Raw genomic sequence first — 8107 nt, 5'->3', positions numbered from 1 at the left:
GAAGAAAATTACCTGGTCAATATGCCGGTGGCTTTGCTCCCATATGGCTTTCAAAGTCGAGTGACTGATAGTTAATAACAAGGTGCACACCTCTTTGCTGGACTGCCTCAATGTTGTAATTCTTCAGAGTCTGAAATTATTATATGAATCTGTACAGTCTGAAGCTTTCTTCGCTTCTCGTAGTTAGCAATGACTTTCTGGACCTACAATCAGTCCAGGAGTGTGTTAGTAATTTAGGGTGACTTTCGCTTTGTCTGTGCCTTTGGTTGCCTGAGACGTAGCAATAAAATCACAAAGAGAGCAAACAGTAGTGGTGGTTCTTACCAAAAGGTCTCTTCACAAAGGGAATTAATATAGATCCAGATTTTCTTATTGGAGCATGGCTTACTTTTGCACATTTGTACTGAAACCAGTTCTTTGTGAGCTTTTTAGGGTGTACGTAGGCTCTCAGAAGGCCTAGGACTGGTTATGCAAAACCAAACTATCAGAATAGTTCAGATGGTGTGTAGATGTGGTGTTCAATTCTAACTTTTCTCCCTCCCTGTTAGGAAAAGCTTGCTGCACAGCTGGTAGAGAAGGACAACAATCTTCAAAAGTGGCGTGAAGAAAGAGATAAATTAGTAGAAGCTTTGGAATTACAGATAAACACTTTAGCCTCTCGCACCATACAAAAAGATAAGGAAATCGAAGAACTGAAACAGGCTGCACTAAAGGATTCGGGAAAGGTCAACTCTCTTTCTTGTGCCTGTGTGATTTTGTGGTTTTCAGGTTTTGTTTTGTGGTTTGGTTTGTTTTTTTTTTTGTTATCCACTAATTCTGTAAAACGTTATATTCGCTCTTTGTGTTTTGGCTCTGTTGTTTTTTTTCTTAAACATTCGTACTGAAATAATTTGCAGCTAATTAAAAAGCTTTTATTTATGTTTCTTTAAAACTGAGTTTGTAGCAGTGGAGGAAGTTTCAAAATATTTAGTAGTTCAAATAAACATTCAATTCTATTTGATCATTTGATTGCAAAGTTGGACTGGAAATCTCAAAAAACTTTCACATTTCCTGCCTTTTTCACAGAAACGGGTGGTGAACTTCTTGTAACTCTACATAAGTAAACTAAGTTTTGCATTTAATCTTCAGGTGTTATATGACTGTTCTTAACTTTAAATAGTGGCCACTTATACACGAAATTGCTGGCTTTTTGTTGGATAGCCGACTCTTTTAGCCTGCAATTCTAAAATTGATGCTACAGAGTAATTGTGATGGTGCTCGTGCATAAGTTAATTTCTTTTGCCAATCCTACAATTTTACTGTGTTTTATAGCAAAAGGAAGCGGATACAGAAGAACCAAGAAAACAGCTGGCTGAGAAAGATGACTGTATAAAGGCACCAAAACACCACATGAACCATGAAAGCCTTCAGTCTTTGGCAGAAGTACATTTACCTAAAGAAGGACAAGATAAAACTGACCAGTCTATAAACAAAGAGGTATGTGTGTTACATTACAGAAAGTAGGTGCTAACAATATATTGTTATTAACTTTTGCTTTGTTGTTTTCTCAATATATATCTCAGCAATGCCAGGAATCTCGCACAAGTTACTTTCAGTCGTTCTTAGTGCTTTAATAATACCTTCAGTTCTGAGTTTATACTTCAGTTAATAGGATACCACCTCTCTATACATTATAGAACTTATGCACCTGATGGAAAAGCTAGTTAACTAATCAAAGTTCTAGAGGTTTTAAGACACAGTACTTCTAGCGTCATCTCAGTTTAGATATGATAGTGTTTAGCTGATTTCAGCTCAACTTCCCTGATATCACCTGTAGTGTGGTACTAGAGATGATTCTGTAATTAGAGTTGCCTACCCATATGTAGGTTCACAAGAACAAAGCAGCATCTTGCATTCCACTTAAAAACAAACCAAAACAATACTTGAAGTTTACACAAGGAACAGATCGACTTCATGTATTACCTGAAAAAAAATTAAAAGGCTTTTAGTGAGACTTCTGATTCTGACCAAACCTTTGTGTCCTACACGAACAATAATGAAGTAGTTCTGCTAAACTGGATTAATGTTATGTGGCTCCATTACTAATCAATAATGAACAAGGCTGAACATGGATTTCTTAGCTGTCCTGCCTCTGGCTGCTAGAAGGTGCAATTCTCCTCTTGTACAGAACTGGACTGAATGCCAGAATACATCTCTTCACCTTTATCCTGTCTACTGTCAAATAAGACTGGCTAGTTTCTTGATAATGTATCAGTTCAGCTAGTGCCCTATAGATACAGCTTGTGATGTATGAGGAAGAGCAAAATAGCTCTCAGAAGGGTTACTGCTTTATACAGCTTTGTAATAGCATCTACACAACCACTGTAAAGTTAGTTATTTTTGCTATAAAATTACATATAGAGGAGTTGTTGTGAACAGCTGGTGCTGGAGTATTCGCCTCAAGGCAGCAGCAACGATACTTGAAGTCCTCAATAAAGAGAGGCTGCTAACAAGATTATTTTAGAGAAACTGTTACGGTGGTGGTGAAGGAAATGGGGTTAAATTTTAGGTGAAAGACAAATAATTCTCAGGAAAAACATAGTGGAGATAAAGAAAAACTAAAGTGATCAAGGCAATGTGTGTCTCCTGCCTTGTAAGGAGAGAGTAAAGCTGGCATTCCAATTAGGAGAGGTTAAGACCACCAGAGAGTTGTGGGGCTGAGGCATATGAAATCATGGTTGTGAAATCATGGAAAATGGAATGCTTACTTTGCAGTCCACTGGGGAGGGAACATGGAATATGTTTTTTTAGCTCACCGTTACTTTAAAGCTTGTTTTCTTAAAAATTTCCATATGCTTGCAGGACCATTCAGAAGTAGTCCTTGACTCTTCTGAAGTGTCCACAGAAGATGGTAAAACTAGTCGATTCCCAAAACCAGAGATGGAAATCCAGTTCACACCTCTGCAACCCAATAAGATGGAGGTGAAGCACCAAGGCAGTACCTTACCAGTGACGGTTAAAATGCTCAAGACAAAGAAAAGGAAGAGTGAAGAGATGGAGGAGGTAAGACCTAGACCAGCTGGCAAAATACATGAAGCAGTTTTTCAGTGTATTACTCTGACCATTTGTTAAAATTCCTGTCTTCTGATTCTCACCGAGATCCTAAGGAGAGATCTAGGGTATATGTAAGCCTCTTTTCCCTCAAACCCTGATGAGTGATGGGAGTGAGGAAGTATTGGAGAGAGGAAGATAGTAACTATTCGAATGGTTTGACTACAGGTATTTCTAGTTCCCTTCCACACGTTTGTCTAGCCTATTAATTCACATTTGGATAGTTACCTCTGTCCAGTATTAGTCGATGCCTTCCTGCTGTTACTCAGAGCATTTAAACAGTGACAATTTCTGTAGTATAAATAATTGTTCTTTCCAGAAGAATCCTACTTAAATCTTGTCATGTTTATTTTCTTAGGATTTTGTGAGAAGTGAGAATAAGAAAAATGCAAAATCTGCTATGACTAATGCACCTTCTACAAGCAAGGGGAAAAAGGTTTGGTTTTGTTCTATTTCTGAAGTTAGTTTAGCCTGTTCTGTAAAGGTAGAAAGGAGCAAAAGTCCTGACACATCAGTGTCTTCTGTCTGTGTATTTGAAGGGGATTGTTAAACACTTACATTGTCTTCCTACTAAAGCCTAGGAGCTGACTAAAGAGAGTAAGTCTGCATCTGCCATGAATGTGTACTAGCTGCAGTGTACAATGATTCTAAGGGAATGATGCTGCTTGTGGAATAATCATGAAAGACTAGTTTGAACATACTGTTAGTATATGTGGTGCTATAGGCAATGCTTTTGAAGTAAAACTAAGTTCATGTCATCTATATGTGTGGCAATTCTAAAATTATTTTAGTCCTTAGTAGTAATGTAGGCAGGGTCAGGAGGCAGGTAGGACACTTACTTTCCCCGTTAATTCCCATCTGTTTTACTTTGAACCAGAACACCTTGTCTAATGAAGTACTCTACAACTTAGAGTATTTTTTTTTTTAAAGAAAGAAACTATTTGTTTCTTATTGCTAATATCCTTAAATACATTATGTGAAACAGACAAATTCTTTTCCTTCTGGACATAAAATGAGGTTGTCTACGTTGCTTGCTGTGGTAGTATCATTAGTATAATGAACAGATACGTCAGTAGCAAAGCTCAAAGTGCCAGCTTGAAAATTAATATTGAAGTCCAATAAATTGGAATTAAATTTGAAGATAAGTCTATTTTGTTTTATTTCTGTACAGAAGTCTACTACACAGTCATTTAGAAAAGTCTACTCTTTAAGAAAGCAAGACTCTACTGCAAGTGAAGAATCAGCTAAAAAGAAAGATGGAACACTGCAAAAAATTGGAGATTTTTTTCAAAGTTCTCCTAATCTTATTCAGTCTAAAGGTTAGTACAGAATAAATAAAGCTCATACTATCTTCTCTGGGCATTACAAAATAGCTTTTTTCTACTTTAAACTATTAATGTATGTTTTTAAAGGCCACGTCTGCTGCATTAAGTTGTTCTTTTATTTATGAAATAACAGAGTATGAACTGGGGCCTGCTCTGTTGAATATTGCAGAGTAGAAAATGCTGTCTTGATTGCAAGGACCACAGAGCTCTAAAGTTTAGGTTAAGTGTCCAAGGTAAACCAGGGAGAATGAAGGGATGCAGTGTGGAATATGTGCATATGTATTTATCGTGAAAGCAATGACGACTACTAAGTTCAAAATGTCTGAGTTACTTTGTTCTTGCTCACAGTAAAAGAGTGAAAGGCAAATTCAGAAACCTACCCTGCCGCTCTGAAAAAAATGAAGAGCTGAAGCAAAACTCCAAATCTTACCTTGTTCTATAAGAATTCACTCTTGCCCCTGCCCCCCAGCTTTGTTTCTGTGGAAACTGTATTTTAATGGTTTTTTATATGTGTATGTGGGAAGGGAAGATTAGCCCTATAGAATTTGAAAGCTGACGCGTCTGGCATATATGTGGACTTCAGTAAACTGGCTATGAAGCGAGGAATGGGTTTTGTTGAGTTTAGACATAGCCTTGGGAAGATTAACAGTGAGGCCTTTCCACTGAAGAATCTATTTTTATTCTTTCCTGCAGTAAGACATGACCTCTGAGTTACTGTATTTTTTAAAAAGTTTAATATTATCAGAGGGCACATGGAAGTGGCATCATTAAATTCTAAAAGATCCTGTTATTTGGTCAGGTAAAACAAGGCCAGTCATTATTCAGTGTGGACAGTTAAAAGCAAGATCTCTGTACCAACTTGAAAACTTGACTTGCTACAGAGGACATCTATCTGCTGTAACACAGTCTAGGTGACAATAGTGGGATTTCTTAAAATTTTCTGAGTTTGTCAAATTGCTTCAAGGACAACATGGCATTATAAAAGGAAGCCAAATTCCGACTACTCAGAATTTCAGCCTGAAAATACTTAAGAGTAAATGAGCTCAGGTTTACAACCTTGATTACCTTAAGCTTCAAGGAACATCTGTTTTATTTTTAAACTCTTATTAAGAAAGCTTGCTTTATTCATTAATTTTGAGGCTCACAAAACCAGTGAGACATTGATTTACATCAAAATTTCTCTTCTAGCAAAGAAGCTGATTGCGACAATAAGCTCTCCCAAGTCTGCAGAACCTGAAACTGTCAAAGAAAACAAGCTCAAGCCAAAACAAGCTAAGAGGAAGTTGTATTCAACCAACATTTCTTGCCCTCTAGATATTTCTGCTTCTTCAGTAAGTGATTACAGATTACTGTTCTGTCCGCTGTAATATATTTCTGTAATCTTGGCTTAAACCAGTGAACTAGTCGAAGGACAGAACAAACCTGAAGGTCTGATCAAGCTGGAGAAGAGGTGTGAAAGCAGTGACTTCTCTTTTGAGTCGACCTAACCTTTCCTTTTGGTCTCTTTCCTGCCATTTTACAGAATTTTCTGTTTTTCCTCACCTATCTTCTCTGTGTTTGACTGCTGACTTACTGTACAGGCGATAAAGCAATCATGGAGTTATCTTTAAATTTAGGTTGTAAATTTCTCAGTTGTGGTAGGTAGAGAATTACTTTTTTTTTTCCTCTGGTATAGTATTACTTTTCAAAAATATCAGGGTTTTATACCCGCTGGTTTTGCTCAGGAAGAAAAAACCCCCAGCGGGACCCCAGTAATACCTCCAGGGTGGTCTTCTACTGCAAACAGGAGGACAATGGCAATGAAAGGAGGAATGGGCAACAATCACTTTCTTCCAAAATAAAAGGTTTTAATAACATGAATATAACAAACAAAAACACCTGAGGCAGGCACTGAAAACAGTACCCACCCCAGGGGGAGAAGCAAAAGAGCATGTGGCCTCGGGGTCAGAGGTTTTTAACAGGTTGGTAGGTGGGTTTATAAAAGGCATTTTCCTGTAAGGATACACAGATGGGATCCCTACAGGTCAGGGGTCCGATGGGTGTTAGGGGATTGGTCTTGTGGTGGCTAAGCCAGCCACAACCTGGGAAAGATGGAAAATTCTGGATATATGCCCATGTTTGGGGACAAAGAGGTAATAGAAACCTCTGCCTCTGGGAGGCACACTGCAACAGTATAGCAGTTGAGATGGAATTTGTTTTTCTAGTAGTTGGTGTTCTTTTAAGTGTAGTGTAGCTTAAAAGGAGAATAAAAATAGATACCATTAAGGGGATCTGTAGATCTGGGATAGCATGGTTGAAACACTAGAGATAAAAGTCTGCATATACATTTAACTTTGCAGGGTGAGTGAGTGCCTAAGGTAATTTCAGGTTCCATTTGTGCCCAGCCGATATTTGGGTTACTTTTAGGATGTGGATGCTTTTCCAAAGCACAGTTTATACAGCCTTCTGCTGTGCTTAAATTGTGTTGCCCTGACTAAGCCAGCCTGTAAAGAGCCTTACAGACCATGGCCTGATGCATTGTTTCTGAAATCCAACTTTATTGTTTTGGCAGTAACCGTAGGCCTGAGTGTGCTTTTGCTCTCTTGGAAGTACATCTCCTCATTCTGTTCAGTTCTTCCCTTCACTGGGGTGTGTTTGCCCATACTGAGATATCCCACTGAATTTGCTGTAAATTGTATGAAAGGACGTGGCAGAAACCAAGCATGCTGTCCGTAGGAAGATGAAGAAAATTATGGACATGCAGAGCAAAAGAAGCTAAGAAGCTTGGAAATCAAAGGAGAATTGAAAGACTGAACCCTGGGAAAGCCAGAGAGGGCTAAAGTGTTTAAGCTAAAATACATTTTCTGAGCACTCCCTGTTTCACGAAATGAATATTAGAGATCAGAAGTGGGAGCTGCTCTCAGACCATATTTTTCTGTGGACTTTGGTATTTGTTTCAGCAAAAAACTGCATTTTGTATGTTCCCAGCATTTGTTGACTATTATGACACACTCACATGGACTCCCTTGTCCTGGAGACCTCTAACTAAAAGGGTCATATCTGATTCTGAAAACAGCTTCTGGGAAAAAACAAGTTGTTGGTTACATGGGTCTAGAAGTACCTGTCATTTGTCTCTGAAGAAATGCGGAGTAACTCTGGAATTATCATCTTTTTCAGATCTTTATAGAACCCGAAGTGAAGGAAAGTGATCATCTTACCCTCAAGCGACGGCTACGATCAAAACCAGCTAAATAATCTTGCAAGAACGTGTTTGTATTTCCTAGTTAGGGCACGTTGCCATTGTGATCTCTCAACTGATTTTATATAGGAAATGATAGATACTTAGCCATGCTCCAAAGGCTGTATAGAGATGTATGGATTTGTTCTGATGGTTTTCACTTCTGGCTTCATTAAAGCTGGAATACTGTTCAAGAAAACTTGTGTCTGAATCTGTTTTTTTTTTTTTTTTAGGAATGGTGTCTTTGGAAGTGTTTGTAATTTACCTATTGTGCAGTAAGAACTATGCCTGTGTGGAAGGATTTAAGTAGGTGGTTGGTGGGGTTTTTTTTCAGATGCCCATTATGCCTACGATAACACTGTGCGGGAAAACAAGAGTACACATGAAAACTTACATATCCTTAAATTCCTTAAAAAGCTTTAAAAAAAAAAAATCTGTGAAGGAACAAAATTAAAGAATTGTCACCACATGGAGA

At 38.0% G+C, this 8107-nt stretch overlaps 1 protein-coding gene across 1 annotated transcript in view; it reads left to right on the top strand.

The window, feature by feature from the left end:
• The window catches only part of LOC103772626 (kinesin-like protein KIF20B), a gene marked incomplete at its 5' end in the record, with an annotated part of 13317 nt that extends 5668 nt beyond the window's left edge, over nucleotides 1-7649 (top strand). The window contains 7 exons of the mRNA XM_008939967.1: nucleotides 549-725; nucleotides 1312-1476; nucleotides 2842-3042; nucleotides 3449-3526; nucleotides 4262-4409; nucleotides 5604-5746; nucleotides 7572-7649. Of these exons, the coding sequence (XP_008938215.1) occupies nucleotides 549-725; nucleotides 1312-1476; nucleotides 2842-3042; nucleotides 3449-3526; nucleotides 4262-4409; nucleotides 5604-5746; nucleotides 7572-7649 (990 nt within the window). The remainder of the gene's footprint in view (nucleotides 1-548; nucleotides 726-1311; nucleotides 1477-2841; nucleotides 3043-3448; nucleotides 3527-4261; nucleotides 4410-5603; nucleotides 5747-7571) is intronic.
• Between the last annotated feature and the right edge of the window lie 458 nt (nucleotides 7650-8107).

The sequence above is a fragment of the Merops nubicus genome, unplaced genomic scaffold (assembly GCF_000691845.1).
Source record: "Merops nubicus isolate BGI_N331 unplaced genomic scaffold, ASM69184v1 scaffold7255, whole genome shotgun sequence".
In the NCBI taxonomy this organism is placed as follows: domain Eukaryota; kingdom Metazoa; phylum Chordata; class Aves; order Coraciiformes; family Meropidae; genus Merops; species Merops nubicus.
This window is presented reverse-complemented; position numbering and strand designations above follow the sequence as displayed.